The sequence below is a fragment of the Diabrotica virgifera genome, chromosome 8 (genome assembly GCF_917563875.1).
Source record: "Diabrotica virgifera virgifera chromosome 8, PGI_DIABVI_V3a".
NCBI classification, from domain to species: Eukaryota; Metazoa; Arthropoda; class Insecta; order Coleoptera; family Chrysomelidae; genus Diabrotica; species Diabrotica virgifera.
Window position 1 is genome coordinate 46,841,687 of NC_065450.1, and position 19,636 is coordinate 46,861,322.

The following is a 19,636-nucleotide window of genomic DNA, read 5'->3' on the forward strand; positions in this document are numbered from 1 at the left end:
AGTTAAGGTTAGACGCAATCACTCTTCAGAATCTTGAAGCTGAATGTTCAAACTTCAATTTAAGTATCTGGCAACCTCAAAAATACTAATTTAAATATGAGTTTTTAGGCCTCGAAAATGCGCATTTTCGCATTTTCAGATGTTAAATCGCCTATAACTCGAAAACTATAAATTTTTAAGAAAAATTACAAGATACCTTTCTTGTTTAAAATAACCAAAAACCCTAAAAATATATGTTCCAGAGCAAAACAACGTGATCTTTTGTATTTGTTTAAAAAAAATGTTTAAACAATTTCTGCCCAAAAATTCCGCCCGGCACCCTTCAGATTTGTTTAGAGGAGACATTTTTGAATAGGAATCCACAAAGAAACCGAATCAGAAATTTTTCCAGACGGGAGCGGTCTCACCACATGGACTATTTGTATTAATAAAAAATGTCATATTGAAAGAAATATGTGTAAGAAATAATAGTATGCTAGAACAGTAATCTCTATACCTATATATGTTCGCGTTACCCTAGCAACAAAGTAAATAAGTGAAGAATAGTAAGTCGCCATTATTTATCGTATAGAAAGTTTCATATGATCACATTTTTTAAGAAGTTCTTTTAATATAATGGAAACTAGTGACGATGAAACATTTTGTGGAACACCACCGGAAATTTTTAAAGCAGCAGAAGATGCAAAATTAAGTTTACTACCCGCTAAATCTAAGATAATATACGATAAGGTCCACGATGAATTTGTTAGTTGGTGCAAATTGCAGAATGTTATAAAGACGGTAATTATACAGAAAATGTATTTCTTGCGTATTTTCTGGAGAAGTCTAAATGCCGTATACGAAAACATTTCGTTTATAAATTCGCAAAAGTGTGTGTGTTATTGCGTTTCCGCTCCTGCCATACTTAGATCAGATTTATCGATGGATTCTTATGTAGTTTTTTCTTCTGAATCCAAATCTGAAAACGGCATTTCGATATTTCTAACCGTCTTCGAGATAATCGACCTCAAAATCTAAAATGTGACGTCACAATCGTTTTATTTTCTGCCGACACACTACACGTCCAGCTGAAATCTGAAATCGGTGCTATTAAGTAGGCTAGTTTTTTAATCTCGATTTGGTAAGCAAAGCATAGGTTATTTACATTTGAGTTTGACACTTCGTGAATGTCAAACTAAATTTTAAATTAAGTACATATTAATAAAACATCAGTGACATTTGATAGTGAAATTAATTATTATATAAAATAAATAAGATGTTCAAAAATACAATTTGAGTATATTTTCAAAGCAATAATTTATTAACAGCTTTAAAAAGGTTTATACGGGTATACGGCCTCCCCTTTATGATAAATGGACTGTTCCATTTGCTATGAAATTAAAATATAGTCGGTTCGCTAAACTCAAAACAACTGGCTAGTGATTTTAGTAGGTAATTTTTTTGTTTTTTGAGAATTTTGCCAAAATTAGCAAAATTACTAATTATTTAGTAATTATTAACTAATTAGTAATCATTTTTTTTTGCCAAATTGGCAAAATTATTGACTAAAATCACTAGCCAGTTGTGTCTGAGTTTAGCGAACCGATAGTATATGAAATGATATTGTTGGGTATAAAAAATTATGGTCTGATATGTGCAATTACATCCTTCTAATGGAAAAAAATATTTGAAGATTTTTCTCAAATTATGGATAACAACAACATTTTCATTTATAACTCTTTTATTTTTAATTTGACGAAGAAAAGTTATTCTTCATAAAAAGCTCTTCATGTTCTAAAATTTATGATGTAACCATCATATATAAAATTTTATTAATTTTATACGAGGTATATACAAAATATGAATTTCTACCTTTATAGGTAATAGGTAATAAACTACCTTTATAGTTCATAACAGGGCCGGTTGTTCGAACGCTAATCAACAATGATCATTATCAAATAATTAATTACTGTCAATGTCAATTGTTAAAACATAATTAATTACAATTCTGAGACTATAATCAATTAATATAACAATAATTATTAACATAATTAATAATAAATCTCATAATCGTAATTAATTATGTTTTCAGCAACCCAAACAAAGTTGACATTGACAGTTTTGGTGACAGTAATTAAATATTTAATAATGATCATTGTTGATTAGCGTTCGAACAACCGGCCCTTGGGGCCGCTTGTTCGAACGCTAATCAACAATGATCACTATCAAATATTTAATTACTGTCACCAAAACTGTCAATGTCAACTTTTATTGGGTTGCTGAAAACATAATTGATTAAAATTATGAGATTAGTTAATCAATTAACATAACAATTATTAACATAATTGATTAAGTAATTTCATATTATGTTTTCAGGAACCCAAACAAAGTTGACATTGACAGTTGGTGACAGTAATTAAATATTTGATAATGATCATTGTTGATTAGCGTTCGAACAACCGGCCCTTAAATTATAATGATATAATTGCACATTAAAACATAATTATTATTTCTAAACTACTTTTCATAATAGCAATTTTCCATATTATGAATTAAAATACGTAAATTTACAAAGTTTTCGTTATGATAATGCTCGCATTTTCAGCTTGTTTATATTTATGTTATAAATATAAAATTATAGATGTAGGAAACTTATCTGTGATTGCTAAAGTTTTGATTGCTAACTCCTTTTATTAAAATAAAGTACAATAAATAAAAACTTTATGTTTCACTAACCACACCCGCCATCTAACATTACCGCCCGGCGGGCGATAAACAAGCCCACGGGCGCTAAAGTGGCACTTTGCGCCTGCCAAATGTATACATAATTGGACTTTACCGCCCGGTCGTGCATAAAGAAAATTAATCCCGCCAACATACAAGAAAGAGGCAGTGGCGTAGCTGACGATTGGGGGCCCCCGTATTATAAACATAACAACAACTAATAACAGCATAATTACTAAAATATGTGTACATGAAAGAGACTAAGTAATAGTTATTTATGTATTAAGAGCGACAAGTAATAGGTACATTATTGCTTGAGCAATTACTCGAAAGCAATAATGTCACTTTATGCTTGTAATACGTACAACATTTTTTCTACAATCATTTAATAAAATGAACTATTTTAAAATTATTAACTTTATGAGTTTGAATATTCAATTTGTTTGTATTGTATGGATCCATGGTTGCTACGGACGACGCGCCTTTATGAGTATGAATTTTCAATTTGTTTGTATTGTATGGTTGCTACGGACTACGCGCGTTTTTCAAACTTTAACGCGCTAGAGCGATAAAGTGACGGTACTCAGTAAACGTCAACTTTTCGTTGCCATTGACAAGCTAAAAAATCTTCTTTATCAAGTGATTGTATAAAAAATACATAACAAAAAAGAAAGAAGTATTAAGTGGAATCCCGATAAGTCGGATTAATCGGGACCGCGGCCGATCCGGGTAATCGAAAATCCGGGTTAGCTGGATAATGTGTAGTCTGGGCTGATTATCGGAGAATAGGCCATTTTTGGGAAAAGTTATTTACCAGCAATTTTATTGCTGGAATCGAATCTTATTATTGTATGTATTAATAATATAGGTATGCAAAGTCCGCAGATAGTGTGCTACTTTTTTTATAAACAAAATGGCGCCCGAAAATCGTGTTTTTTTCAATTTTTGCTCTATAACTCCAAAGATTTTAACTTTACACCAAAAACACCCAAATAAAAATTCACCGCAAGTAAATTCTGCATAGAGACGTGTTTTTCCCGATTCACTTCGACGAAAACTTTCCCCGTAAAAAGCGGGTTTTTTCAACAAAATCTTTAATTTTCAACTAAAATTTTAGATCAGTAATTGTTAATCAATAATTAAATAACTAGTTAATGTAAAAGCCCTTTTTGTATAGATTATAATTACAGAAGCCGATGGAAATTAAAAAAACAGTTTAGAAACAATTTAATTGTTAATTAAAAATTTACGGTCGCTATAATAACGACAATAATTATGATGCATAAGAATAACTATAATTTTTTCATAAAAAGACACTATACCTATCTAATTTACTTTACAGAATTGAAATTGGACTATTTAAGCGGCCTCAGGAATATTTTAAAATTATAAACAATTTTTTGGCCTATAAACAAATAGAATATCTCGGGAAATATTAAACTAAATTAAATTGTAAAAACGGCATTCGAAAAACAGTGACAGGGAGCTTCTTTTAAAAGAAAAAATATTTAATTATGATGAGTAGTTCCTGAGATACAACCGGTCAAAGTTGACCGGAATTTACGGCAAATATATAAACAATAGGATCATAATTTTCAAACCATCACCTTTTTATTTTTTTCCTCTTTCTCCACACCAATTTTCATATCCTTAAAATACTCATAATATATATTATTATAATAAAAACTATCGATAATAAGTGTGAAAATTGCCAAAAATAGCAAAATTCCAATCAAAAATTAGGTTGGAGAAAATGTAACCCTCAAAGTTCAAAATCGGTATACGTTAAAAAAATGCATTTTCTCGGCTTCCCATGGAGCAATTTCCTTCATTCTTTTTTTGTTCCCAAGTAACTCGAGTAGAGCCATCGAACTAACGCATTATTAAATGTCAGACTTGCTTTTGTTTTGTTATAATTAATTAATTTATTTATTATAACACAAAATTTTAATTTGTTTAAATAAAAATTATTTAAATAACTATACAGCCTTCAAATGAGAATATTTATGTTTTTAACTTTAAAAGGTACACTTGCAGTAAGTTTATGTAAAAAAAAGCCTACAACTGGAAAAAATATGTAGTTTTCTGTTGTTATAAATAAATTAATCTATTATAACAAAACAAAAGCAAGTCTGACATTTAGTAATGTGTTAGTTCGATGGCTCTACTCGAGTTACTTGGGAACAAAAAAAGAATGAAGGAAATTGCTCCATGGGAAGCCGAGAAAATGCATTTTTTAACGTATACCGATTTTGAACTTTGAGGGTTACAGTTTCTTCAACCTAATTTTTGATTGGAATTTTTCTATTTTTGACAATTTTCACACGTACTATCGATAGTTTTTATTATAATAATATATGTTATGAGTATTTTAAGGATATGAAAATTGGTGTGGAGAAAGAGGACAAAAATAAAAAGCTGATGGTTTGAAAATTATGATCCTATTGTTTATATCTTTGCCGTAAATTCTGGTCAACTTTGATCCGTTGTATCTCAGGAACTACTTATCATAATTAAGCATTTTTTCTTTTAAAAGAAGCTCCCTGCCGCTGTTTTTCGAATGCCGTTTTTACAATTTAATTTAGTTTAATATTTCCCGAGATATTCTATTTGTTTATAAGCCAACAAATTGTTTATAATTTTAAAATATTCCTGAGGCCGCTTAAATAGTGCAATTTCAATTCTGTAAAGTACATTAGATAGGCATAGTGTCTTTTTATGAAAAAGTCATAGTTATTCTTATACATCATAATTATTGTCGTTATTATAGCGACCATAAATTTTTAATTAACAATTCAATTGTTGCTAAACTGTTCATTCAGTTTCCATCGGCTTCTGGAATTATAATCTATACAAAAATGGCTTTTACATTACTAAGTTACTTAATTATTGATTAACAATTACTGATCTAAAATTTTAGTTGAAAATTAAAGATTTTGTTGAAAAAACCCGCTTTTTACGGGGAAAGTTTTCGTCGAAGTGAATCGGGAAAAACACGCCTCTATGCAGAATTTAATTGCGGTGAATTTTTATTTGGGTGTTTTTGGTGTAAAGTTAAAATCTTTGGAGTTATAGAGCAAAAACTGAAAAAAACACGATTTTCGGGCGCCATTTTGTTTATAAAAAAAATAGCACACTATCTGCGGACTTTGCATACCTATATTATTAATACATACAATAATAAGATTCGATTCCAGCAATAAAATTGCTGGTAAATAACTTTTCCTTGTATTTTGCTAATTAGCCCAGAGTAGTGGTAAAAATTAATGAAATAGGTACATATAAATAATAACCAAATACACATTATACTTACTTACAAAAACATGAAATACATATGCACAGTACATCTAAATTACATACATTTGTATACAGTATTGTTCATTTTATGGCAAAAAACTGAGTCAAACTGAAAAAATGTTTGTTTTGTCTGATGAAAATCGGTTGGGGTTATCCAGACTTCCAGGTTATCGGAGGCCGACTTATCGAGGTTCCACTGTATATGTATTTATTTTTCTGGTACATTTTTGCATTATAACATGGTATTAAATTTAGCAAGTCGTCGTGAATTTGCCTGTGCGAAATTGTCAATTAATAAATCGATGTCTAAACTTCGAGCGGTATCTTGTTCTATACTTAAAATACCTAGATTCGATAGCCTAGTTTGTGACATAGAGTTTCTCAAATATGTTTTAATAATTTTGAGCAGTGCCGGATTAACCATTAGGCGGACTAGGCGGCCGCCTAGAGCCCGGGCACTTGATGGGGCCCGCATCCCACACAAATGCATTAATTAATATTTAATTATTTAAGCAGTTATTTAAAAAAAAATTTAAATGTTAAAAAAATCAAATAGGGCTGAGACAAAAAAAAAGAAAATGGTTAATTTATGATTTCCAATCAAACTCAGTTTTTGCTTTGTCTTTTGTCAAATATCAGAAAAATACAACCGACTTCAAGAAAAATTAAGCAGTTATCTTCAAAGGCATTTTTATATTCCATGTTCTAATCATTCCCTCAATTTGGTAATCAATTTTGCAAGTAAATTTTGATAAAAGCTGGTAATTATTTTGGTATGGTACGTTTTTTTTCAATTTCTACCCACCGATGGGCCTTATAGTTAGGGTTGCCATACGTCCGGATTTCGTCCGGACAGTCCGGATTTGAAAGACATGTTCGGATTGGCGTCCGGATATGAGAAATGTCCGGATTTTTTTCTTTACTAAAAAAATGGAAAACACTTGACCCAGTGGTGGAAAATTTCATTCTGCGCAGCATCTAGTTAAGTTATTTCGTTCTGTAATATTATTTTCTAGGTCTAAAGTATGTTAAAACATAGGTATATGTATTTTAAACTTTCAGAGATTTTCGATATTAGTTGCATATTGTAGCGAAACAGCTGTACTTTTAATTGTGCCATATGCATTTCGCATATATGTACTATGTAGAGATAGCAACACAGTCAAATTTACATTTTACATTTTCTACAACCCCTTGAACTACCCCTGTCCGGATTTGGCCTTAATAAATTATGGTAACCCTACTTATAGTCCATTCACTCACGGTAAAATATTGCAAAACCTCCGGATTTTAAAGAACCTTTGGATTTGAAACAAGAGCTTGGATTGACATGAATTTTGGTATAAGCATAGCTAACATGTCAAATAAAAAAGTGATATTGTGCCAATGTGTGTTTTTGCTCTACGGTTGAGTCCACCCCTTCTCGGGGGTGAAAAAATATACCGCCAAAATACGTCCGGAAGTGGATAAACTGACTAATTCTAAGCAACTTTTGTTCAATAGAGTTTTTTCATCAAGTCAATACATTTCGAGTTATTTGCAAGTGAATATCTTCATTTTTCAACAAAAAATAACACGTTTTTAAACGGTTTTTTGCAAATAACTCAAAAAGTAAGTATTTTATCGAAAAAATATTCTTGGCAAAAATATAGCTTTTAAGAAATTGAAAAAATGGTGTATGTGTGCAGTCTGTAGACCCAGTAGAAGCAGAGTTGTAGCTAATGAAAGGTAGGTTCTTATTCGTCAAATTCCAAATCGAATATTTCAACGTGAAATAATCAAGAAATGAAGCACTTTTTATGGAAAACTCATTATAACTTGTTTAAATGTTTTAACAAAGCATTATTCTTGTTTTAAAAAAAAAATATCATTAAAAGCAAGCAAGATACGCTCAGAATAAAGTTGATCCCATTTTTTTGGGTAAAAAAAAACTGGTGAAAATAACCCCCTAATTAGCATCCCGAATGAAATTAATCCTTATACCGCTTCACAAGCTACTTTACTTATGTATTGTTTATGTGCTCTGTAAGTTTTATCGGTATAAAGTGCTTATTTATAAAAGGGCTGTAGTAGAAAGGGCTTGAACAAGTCAATAGTCATTGGCCACTAATGGCCACTAATGGCCATTGGCATGGTACAGTGGATTTTTCCAATCAGGTACCTAGTGTAGTGGGTAGTGTGTGTGTTGAGTAAATGTCTTGTCACTTACCAAAGTCGTCATTGTTTTTGCAAAGAAACGCTAATTGTATCCGAACGTCTGCGGTCCCTCCGGTGAGTACCGATCCCACAAGGATAGAAACTATTTTCATTTGTTAATTTTTAATAAATGAAAAATTCTCTACCCAGGGTATGCAAATTTTGAACAGTCATATCTTAACCAATTTTTATCTTCCAAAAAAGCAAAAAATCTGAAATATTCAGAAAATCAAAACCTATATTTTTTACTCTTTAAGATTTTTCGTACCACTAATAATTTTTAAGTTATTTTGAAAAAAAAAGACTTTTTTTTCTAAATTTCAAAAAAGTTGTTTTACTTTAAATCCCAATGTTTTGAAATATAAGCACTGTGAACCGGTGAAACTTATAAGTTTTTTCAAGATTTTCATAAATTTTCAAGATTTTTGTGCCAAAAAAAGGAATCAGCATTATTTTAAGCTTTACTTGCTTAATTTTGATACTTGAAACTTGTTTAAAAAAAACAAAAATAAAACTTTTTTTTAAAAAGTTGTGATGATTTTTCACCGAAAAGTGCTTCATTTTTTGGTAATTTACGTTGAAATATTTGATTTTGAATTTGTCGAATAAGAATCTACTTTTCATTAGCTCCAGTTCTGCTTACACTGGGTCTACATACTTCATACATACACCATTTTTTTTTAATTTTGTACACGCTATATTTTTTCTAAGAATATTTTTTCGACAAAATACTTAATTTTGGAGTTATTTGCGAAAAACCATCTAAAAAGGTGTTTTTTTTTTGTTGATAAATGAACATATTCACCCGCAAATAACTCAAAAAGTATTGATTTAGTGAAAAAACTCGATAGAACAAAAGTTACTTAGAATTAATCAGTTATCCATTATTTTGAATGTATGTTTTTTCACATACATGTTTATTTTTGGAGTAACTACTTCCCAAAACAACATAAATATCTGTAAATTTGTTTTAAGTAAATGGTCGATATAAAGGGGCCTACTTCTTATGGCGGCCTAGGGCCCCATGATGCCTTAAACCGTCACTGATGAGCTTAGAAAAAGAGCGTTCATTACTCGCTACAGTTACCGGAATTGTTAGGTATATTTTTAGTGCAATAAAAACATTGGGAATAGAAGATATCAATGACGTATATTTTGAAGTCAACACATTGAGTAACTCTTTTATAGTCGTACATTGTTCTTTATATAAAGTGTCTTTAACAATAGAACGGAACGCCAAAAGCTCATTGACAAAGTCGGCAGACAAATCAGAGTTATAAAAACTTGACAATATTTGGCCTTTCTTTAACAAGTCTTCATCACTTAGTGTTAACAGATTTTTTGGAAATAGACATGAAAACCTATTATAAATATCTCTTAATCCGACAAACCTATTAGTAAGTTGTTGCAATATTATTATGTCTAAATTTGCATTGAAAACATTAACTTCAAAACTTTTTTTATTACAAGTTATTTTTTCGTCGCAGCTGAGCTCATCATAAAATTTTTTTATACGTTTTATCCGCTTATTTTTAAATTCCGGTATAATACCCCACTGTTCTGCTATGCCTGCTGCTTCTGCTAAAATTTCGGAAAAGAAATTTCTCATTCCTCGAAGATTACCACGAGTTTTTTCAAGAAGTTGAAGGGCGAGCGTTAATTCTGCGGTTTCAGATTGCAGAAGTTTTGATGTAAGATTAATAAAGTTAAGTATTTTAGATTGAATAGTAATGTTAACGACAAATTCAAAATTATTCATATGCTCTAATAATGCATTAGCTTCTAATTTGTCGTCGTTTTTCTTTAGACAGCAATGCAATTTTCGTTAAAGATTTCATTACTTGTCGGAAAGCTCGGCGCAAAGCCATAACAGCATCATGTCTGGATGACCACCGGGTTTCACATAATCTTTTAATTGTTGGCAAACGCGATGAATAAAAAGTCATAATAGTACATAGTACATCCCATCTTTTAATACTTGCACTAAAAAAACATATAATCTATTAATTATATCGTAAAAAAACCAACTCCTGTACACCAGCAACGGCATCATTCAACACTAGGTTTAGATTATGGGATGCACAATGAACATAGGAAGCTGATTTTTCAATGTCCGTTATGCGCCTTTATACGCCTGAATATATACCACTCATAACGCTTGCCCCATCATACCCCTGTCCTCTGCAGTTGTGTATGGAAATGTGTTTTGATTCTATAAATTTTAGAATTTCATTTACAAGACCTTCTGCACTTTGGTCTAATATGCGAATGAATCCCAAGAAACTTTCAACCACTTCTGCTTTGGAAGGTAAATTGTTTTCATCGTAAGTTATTTTTACATACCGGAAAATAAAACTAAGTTGATCCTGTTTTGAAATATCTTGAATAGTATCAAGAATTATTGAATAAAAACAACATTTTTTAATTAAATTAATCAATTTGTTTTCAGTTTCTTGAGCCAGCAAATTTATAATTTCGTTTTGTATTTGGGGGCTCAAGTAATTTGTTTTTAGGTTATTGTTTTTATCGATTAATTTAGCTAAAACAGGATCATATTTAGCTAGTAAAAGGACCACCGACAAAAAATTACCTTTTTGGGATTCACTTTCATTTAAACTATCAACATGTCCAGGAAACGCTAAATTGCACCCGGAAAGAGTAAGAGTTACGTCAATCACCCGTTTCATTACTTCCTTCCAAAAATTTAATTTATTTTTAATTTCGTTATTCATGTACATGTCAATAGTTCGATCTTGTTTCCAAGTATCATAAGTTACACAAGCATTTAAATGTATTAAAGATGTTTTTTAATTTTCTTCGAAATACCTTGCCAGTCTTGCAAACCATCCACCCACCCAGGTTTAAAGGCCGGATTTGAACGATCAGCAAATAACCAACAAGGTTCACAATATACCTTATTGAGTTTAAGGGAATAGCAAAGCCAGTTTCGAGGAAGTACATTTCCATCAGCAGTCTTTTTTATGAAGTAATCCGAAGAAAAACATCGACCTTTGTCATCTTTAGGATATGGCCCTTTGGGTTTACATGGACCAAAGTGCAACAGGGCTTTTAAAAGCGCCGAGTTGGTTATGTTAGATAAATAATGACCACGGTCAGATGGATACGCATCCTCTAAATACAAGATTGATCATCTAAATACATTTGCTATTGGTATGACATCCTTGGAAGTAGTCTCGTTGTGGGAATGGAATGACACTGGTGAAGTATTAGAAAAAGTTTGTTCATTTCTATTTGCTTCTAACTCATCAGCAGAAAGTGTATGGACAGTTGTTGTAGTTAAAATTTGGCTAACGAATGGCTCAGCCTCAGCAATATTCGTTGGGGATTTGCTTCGTATATTTCCAGATGTAAATAAACTGTCAACTAAGACATCATTTATAACCGACGTACTTGGATCAGCATTTGGGATGCCAGTATTTAATGTTTGATGATCAGAAATTAATTTTGAACTCTTCGAGGACAGTGCAGCTGCTGAATCAAGTGCTGAGAAAAAACTTGTCATTTTAGCAGTTTTTGCATGTTGTTCACATTTTTGTTTTTTTAATTGTCTTTTTTGGGCACCACTAAGATACTTTCGTTTTTGCTCGCTCATATTTTCCTAAAAATATTATCTAATGTGATATTAGATAGGTCTATTATAGTGCTTTTTTGATCTCGCGTGATAGGAATTTACATGGTATGATTCCGATAATGGTTAATTTTTGTTCTGTAGTAAGTTGCAAATAGAAATTGTACATATATATTGTAACACCCTAACTTCTTAATAGATATAAAATTTACATACGGTAGTACTACTATTAATATAGCTTATATTATAAGCCCAGTAAATGACCGTTTTGGGGTGTAATTTTCAGGGTCAACTCCAAATTGGATAAAAATTTGGATTTGGGTTCTACTTCTACTTACTTCAAAGTTGAATTTGTGCCGTTGGATGCTTTTACTTGAGGGGTGATATTCACTTCTTCTCGGGGGGTGAAAAAACCCGCGTTTAAAGTAAGTCCGGAAATGGAGAAATTGGCTAATTCTAAGCAAATTTAGTTCTATAGAGTTTTTTACGTAAGTCAATCCTTTTCGAGTTTTTTTCGATTAAAAATGTTGATTTTTCGACAAAAAAACAACGTTTTCAAGCTGTTTTTCGCAAATAACTCAAAAAGTAAATATTTTATCGAAAAAAATGTTCGTAGCAAAAATGTAGCTCATAAAAAAACGAAAAAAGATCAAAAAAACTAAGCAATTTTCGGGAAAAACTTATTAAAAATTTTTAAAGTATCTATTTAAAAATAGTTTTATCTTTATTTTTTATAATATTTTCTAGCACCAAAACTAAACGAGTCACGCTCAAAATAAATTTTGCCCTTTTTTTTTGTTAAAAATACCGTGAAAATCTCCCTCTATTTAGCACCCTAAATAAAATTAATCGTACCGCTTTACCACTTACTTTAAATGTATGTGTATTGTTTATAATATAAATCATATGTTTATAATATAGGTCATATAATGATCTGTAACTTTGATCGGTTTTAAGTGCTTATTTTTGGAAAAATGTGGTTTTATAGTAAAAAAATTTTTTTAAACTGTTGGAAAAGTGCTAGTTTTTTAAAATAACTTAAAAAGTATTATTAGTGATACGAAAAATATCATCAAAGAGTAAAAAAATGTAGGTTTTGCTTTTATAAATATTATAGATTCATTTTGTTTTTTCTGACAACATACAAAAACTGGTTAAGATATGGCTGTTCAAAGTATACATTCGTACTAGTGACTCGTTCAACCCCTTTACGCTATAACCATTTTAAACCGGTGACACCTACAGATCATATACATAAGTAAATTCTTTGTAAAGCGGTAAAGTAACAACTAATTTTATTTGTGCTAAACAGGGGGAGATTTTCACGATTTTTTTTACCAAAAAAAAAGAGAACCAACTTTATTTTGAGCATAACTCGCTTAATTTTAATGCTATAAACTTTTTTAAAAATAAAAATAAAGCTTTTTTAAACACTTTAAAAAATTTTTTAATAGGCTTTTCCTTAAAAGTGCTTCTTCATTTGATGAATGAATTGAATTTGACGAATAAAAACATATTTTTCATGAGCTCCAACTTTGCTTACGCTGGTTCTATGTACTTGTTACGTAGGGATGTCCACGAGTTACTTCACGCAAAGATCCCTGGTTCGAAATCAAATTAAAGAAAATAACTTTCGTTTACAGAAAATTACCCCTATTAAAAATACGCAAGTGTAGCTTAAAATAAAGTTTTTATTTGGATGTTATCCGAAGAATGTTACAAACTCGACTGACTTAAAAACATAATATCCAATATCTACACATTCCTTAAAACTGCAATACATTCTTATCGTTTCAATCTCAAGTGGGCAGGCTAGTAAGCCCATCATCCCTTCACCTTAAAACAACGAAAAACAAACCATATGGCTCGCCGTATGTATAAAGCAGAAATATCTTTTAAACACGGACACTGCCATATTTTATAATGACTCGACATTCTCCCACCTTGGGGAATTTGACAAAATTTCTCAAAAAATACAGAGTCACGAAAAATTACAATAAAATATCAAATAAAGTAAAAAGTAAAATATATCAAAAACAAACAGAGTCATGAAAAAATCAAGTCAAGAAAATGTCACTTGAATCTTACAGGAGTTTTAACTACCCGGCCACTTCGCGTACATCTTTCATTTAGATCGGGTGCTCTGCTTTTTGTCACTCCCGCACTTATTTCACTTGATTCTTCCTCAGCCTGGAGCTGACAACCGTTCTCTTGAGGCACTGTCTTTGGAGCCGCATCCCGTAGGGTAATGCCCTGGATATTCTCGCCAGCAGTAACTGCCTCCACGACTTCCACTGGGTAAAGCCTTTGCAACGGTCTCAGAAGTTGGCCTTGTGCTGTCGCAAGACGAACTAACCGCACCTGATTATCTCTACCGGGTAAAAGTTCAATAACTTTTCCTAAAGGCCACTGAAGACGCTTGATGTTTTCGTTGCCTACTAAAACGACATCCCCGATAGACACTTTAGACACTTTCGTCTTCTTCGTTCCCGCTTTGAGTTGAGCCAGATATTCAGCACGAAATCTTTTTCGCAAATGACTTCTCAACTCTTGCAAACGGCGTATTTTGCGTGTGAGAGAATTCTGCTCTAGCAAATCACAATCCGGCAACTCGTAACTGACTTGCTCACGTAAAAACATACCTGGCGTCAACGCGGCTAACTCAGTAGGATCATCCGAAATATACGTCAATGGCCGCGAGTTGACTATACTCTCACAATCACACAACAATGTCAATAAGTCTTCATAATTGAGAGACGCTCGACCCAAAACTTTTCGCAAAAGTCCTTTCACAATACCTATTAATCGCTCCCAAAATCCACCCCACCATGCAGCTGTAGGGGGGTTGAAACGCCACTTAATACGTTGTGTAGAACTATATTCCGCGATCATGTTCCAGTCCAATTGCTTAAGCGCGTTCTCAAGTCCCGTAAAATTCGTTCCATTGTCACTATAAACCGTTCTCGGGCGTCCACGCCTGGCAACAAAGCGACGGAAAGCTTGAATAAATGCATTTGTTGACAAGGAGGTAACGAGTTCCAGATGAACTGCGCGATAAACGGCACAAGTGAACAAACAAATCCATGCCTTCTCGCCCGATTTCAAGTAAAGAGGCCCAGCTAAGTCCACCCCGGAAATCTCAAACACTGCAGCATCTCGAACTCTATCGGCCGGCAATGAAGGCGTTTGTACTTCGAACGATTTCCCATCTTGTCTCTTGCACACACCACATTCTTTTAAAATGGACCGCACAATCCGTCTACCCCCTAAAGTCCAATATTTTTCGCGGAGCAAACTAAGCAGTCCCTGTGTACCAACGTGACAAGAGTTTTTGTGTAAGCTCAAAATCAACTTGCGCACTATAAAATGTTCACCCGGAAGTAAGATAGGCAGACGAAAATCTTCCGTGTCAATTCTCTCGGTAACGCGAGTTTTTAAACGTATAAGTCCAAATTCATCGACAAACGTGTTTAGCGAGGAAATTCGTTTCGTATCTGAACCGAACGCTTCTTTCTGCACTAACTTCAACACAAACATTTCGGCTTTGTCGATTTCCTCCGCGACCAATTCGCCTGTAAGTTTTCCATTTGAATTTCTCGTATTGTAACAAAATCGTAGCGTCCAAGCCATCATTCTTAACAGTTTTGTGTACTGAGAAAAGTAACGCAGGTGCCAATCGTCGGACGTCATATTCAATAGTGACGAAATGGCTTTTTTCTTTTTCTCAGTGCCGACTCCTTCTTCATCAACCTCTACTTTTTGTTGGGGCCAATAATTTTCGTTTCTGTACAACCATTCCGGGCCCTCCCACCATCGAGATTCGAACAATTGCCGAACACCACAGCCTCTTGATGGAAGATCGGCAGGGTTGAGAGAACCAGGCACATATTTCCAACACTCAGCATTGGCTAAATTTCTAATCTCCTGAACTCTATTAAAAACAAAAACAGACCAGTCATCCTTACGTTGAATCCAAGAAAGAACCGTAGTGGAATCACTCCAAAAATAAGACTCAACATGCTGAGAAAATTGTCTTTTGACTGACTGATAAAGTCTAGCACCAATAGTGGCTGCCAACAGTTCCAATCTAGGTATAGAAATCTTCTTCAAAGGAGCCACACGACTCTTAGCTGCTATAAGAAAAATCGAAACACCATCATTCCGAAGAACTCTCAAAAACACTACGGCTGCATAAGCTTTCTTACTTGCATCTGAAAAGGTGTGCAAACTCCAATGGTCAGCTTCAATGGGCCCAGCCTGGATCCAACGTGGAATCTCAATACTCGACAGTTCAGGAAGATGAGTAACCCATTGACAAAATTCCTCAGCCATGTCATTCTCGACTGGTGCATCCCATCCCAGGCGCTTTTCCCAAAGTTTCTGCAGCAACAGTTTAGGGAACAGAGATACTGGACAGGTAAAACCAATAGGGTCAAATATACTCTGAGCTACAGAAAGCATCAGTCTCTTAGTTATGGGTTCTTTTCCGACCACTCCCTGAAAAATTTCACCATTGATTTTTAGTGTGTCTCTTGAGGAGTCCCAGAGAAGACCAAGAACAGGGACAACTGTTTTTGTACTACCAGAAGACTCCCACCCTCTCAAATCCATCTTAGCTTCCTCCATGATGGCAGTTGCTTCTGATACGAACTTTCTCAACTCATTCTCATCAGTAACACTAGTCACACAATTATCTACATAGAACCCAATCATAAGCCTTTCAATTGTATTTTTAGAGTACGGCATATCATTACAACACTTCTCCAGCGCCTTTATCAAATGAAATTCTATAGTAGCACCCAGAAGAAATGGACTACAGTTGACTCCAAAAACAACTCTCCTATGTCGAAATACAAATTCCTTTCCTTCATTGTTTACCCATAGGAACCTCAAAAAATCTCTGTCCTTCGAATGTACAGAAATTTGAAGAAAAGCCTTTCGAATATCCGACACAACACCTATTTTTTGTTGTCTGAACCGTAATAACACAGAAGGAATAAGTTCAATAAGATTAGGCCCTACCTCTAAACACTGGTTCAAAGAAGGACGACCCTGTTCATGAGATGATGCATCAAAGACTGGCCTAATTTTCGTGGTTTCGCTAGTATTTTTAATAACGGGCCTGTGAGGCAAATAGTGCACACAATTATTCTCTTCGGGATTATTTACTATTTCGATCACACCCTCGTTCAACCACTCATTGAATATTAAATTATACGATTCAAACAAATTTGACTTTTTCAACTTATTTAAAGTAGTATCTAACCTTCTTCTAGCGACAACTAAATTATCTGAAATTAAAGGATGCTTGTTCAACCAAGGTAACATAACCTCATACCTACCTTCGTTGTCACATCGGATAGTCTCATAGAAAAAATTCTTAGCCTCCTTGGCCGCCACCTCTCGTGTCAATTTTTCTACAGGATCGGTTATCCCAATAATATCAAGCTCCCAGAGTTTCGCCACAGAAGAACTATCAACAAACAACGCAATCGACATCATATATGTGCTGAAATTAGAAGCAACTGCCGGCACCTTGCCCATAAGAGTCCAACCTAACAAAGTTTCAACTGCTACAAGACCACACTGTAACTGATATTTCCTTCCTGTATACAATTTGCCTACAACATCAGCTCCTAACAAAATCTCAATTGGTGCTATATGTCCGACATCGCTGAGCGAAATATTCATGTCACTAAGTTCCTCAACCCAAGGGCCGTGATAAACAGGAGAGACATCTGCACAAATTTTTGGTTGATCTAAGGCATCAAATGAACAAGAGTAAGCTCCTTCACTCGCAGTTACCTTGTATAATTTATGTCGTTGTTCAGAAGTACCTTTACCGCCAAATAACGTATGTACGATATTTTCCGTTCCTTTAGCAGAAAAACCCATTTCTTGTGCGGTACGCTGTAAAATATATGTTCTCTGCGATCCAGTGTCAATAAGTGCCCTTACTTGTTTAGTACCATGTGCACTTCTTATGTTTACTCGCAGAGTTTGTAAAAAAACCTGTGTATTATTCAAATTCGCAAGCGTCTGATCCTCAGTCCTATTTTCTTCCGAGCGGCTGATACTTGAGGTCGATGTATCAATTTTGTTAACAGGTAAATCAGGACACATCAAAACAACATGGGATTTACAACACAAAATACAATTCAAACGTGCTCTACAGTTCTTCGAAGAATGTCGCACCTTCAAACATCGAAAACAGGCTTTCTTCTCTGACAATGTTCGTCGTTTCTGTTCCATAGACAATTTTTGTGCTTTAAAACAATTGATACTGTCATGCTGTCCTTCGCAAAAAATACACCTGTCAACCTCATAATTTACCAACCCAGCCGCGGTCGCTGATGGCTGATCAGTTCCTTGCTTTGGTAATTTTATATTCTTCTTTTCAACCAGGTTATTAGATTTACATTTATTTTCAGTCGATAAACCAAAACCTTCCGTTGCTAAATTAATTTTTTGTTCATTTTGAACTTCATTTTGTAGAAAACTCATTAGCCCACTTAATCTTGTCTCCAAAGTTGAAACTTCTGCATATTCTTCGACATTGTGCATGGATACGGAACCAGAAGGCCTTAAAAACTGTGAAGATCTATGCCATAGTCTGATCATATCCTCCGGTAAACATGACTCAATAAGGGGATACAATATTGCCGCATATTTGTCAGCAGTTATGCCTAAGGTCTCAAGTGAACGAAGTTGACTCTCTATCATATCATATAGTGCAGAAACATTACAAGAACTACTAGAAACTCGACTCAAAATTAACTTTAAGAGCTCCCTAATATATACTTCAATCTGGAGATCCTCTCTGCCAAACCTAGACTTCAAACTCTTTATAATTTTTGAGTAATTATCGGCTACTGCAGGAAAACTCTCCACTAAACGTCTGGCCTTACTACCGTCTACAGTGGCTTGTCTCAAATAAGCTATTTTGTCGTTTAAATCAATCAATGGATCATCATGCACTACTTTGAACTGCGACCAAAATGGAAGCCAATCTATCAAGTCCCCAGAATATTTCTTGAATTCGATTGGAGGTAATTTAAAACTGCGCTTACCTTTTATTGATGACTCTGAACTTACTAAACTGGGTCTGTCTTCGCATTTGTACTTCAGTTCATAGTAGCGTGTGCTGTATCTATCCTTTGCCTCCATCTCACTGATTAATTCTGCCTCGGAAGCCTTTTCGACCATAGCTTCAAACACCGCACTTTCCACGACACACAGCTCATTGTACTTAACTTGTAACAGTTCCCACTGTACACTAATTTGTTGCCAGGGTCGAGTGTCCACCGTTTCAGATAACAAATTGTCCAAAACATTAGCAGCTGTCGTAAAAGCAGTACGAAGCACTGTTCGGCGTTTTGTTTCTAATTCCAATGCCATATTTCTCGCTTACAAGGGTAACAACTTCGGCCGAGCCTCACGACAAACGAATTTATTCGCCGGAAAAAAGTTTACACTCAAATAAGCGGAAACAACTAACTTTTAAGCACACCCGTATATATCTAAGTCCTTATCGCGGTCGCCAAAATGTTACGTAGGGATGTCCACGAGTTACTTCACGCAAAGATCCCTGGTTCGAAATCAAATTAAAGAAAATAACTTTCGTTTACAGAAAATTACCCCTATTAAAAATACGCAAGTGTAGCTTAAAATAAAGTTTTTATTTGGATGTTATCCGAAGAATGTTACAAACTCGACTGACTTAAAAACATAATATCCAATATCTACACATTCCTTAAAACTGCAATACATTCTTATCGTTTCAATCTCAAGTGGGCAGGCTAGTAAGCCCATCATCCCTTCACCTTAAAACAACGAAAAACAAACCATATG

General features: G+C 33.8%; 1 protein-coding gene across 1 annotated transcript; it reads right to left on the reverse strand.

Annotated features, from left to right (window-relative positions):
* Positions 1-11,344: 11,344 nt before the first annotated feature.
* LOC126890151 (uncharacterized) lies at positions 11,345-19,183 on the reverse strand. The gene is made up of 2 exons (XM_050659001.1): positions 16,277-19,183; positions 11,345-11,815 (listed from the first exon to the last, which is right to left on the reverse strand). Exons 1-2 carry the CDS (start codon positions 19,181-19,183, stop codon positions 11,345-11,347), a joined length of 3,378 nt encoding a protein of 1,125 aa, XP_050514958.1.
* Between the last annotated feature and the right edge of the window lie 453 nt (positions 19,184-19,636).

Excerpts from the sequence above, each read along its gene's own strand:
- LOC126890151 (XM_050659001.1), bottom strand. The coding sequence starts at position 19,183 with ATGGCATTGGAATTAGAAACAAAACGCCGAACAGTGCTTCGTACTGCT. Across the intron at positions 11,816-16,276 it reads GTGAAATTTTTCAGGGAGTG|GAAAATATGAGCGAGCAAAA; the intron begins GTCGGAAAAGAA and ends TAATATTTTTAG.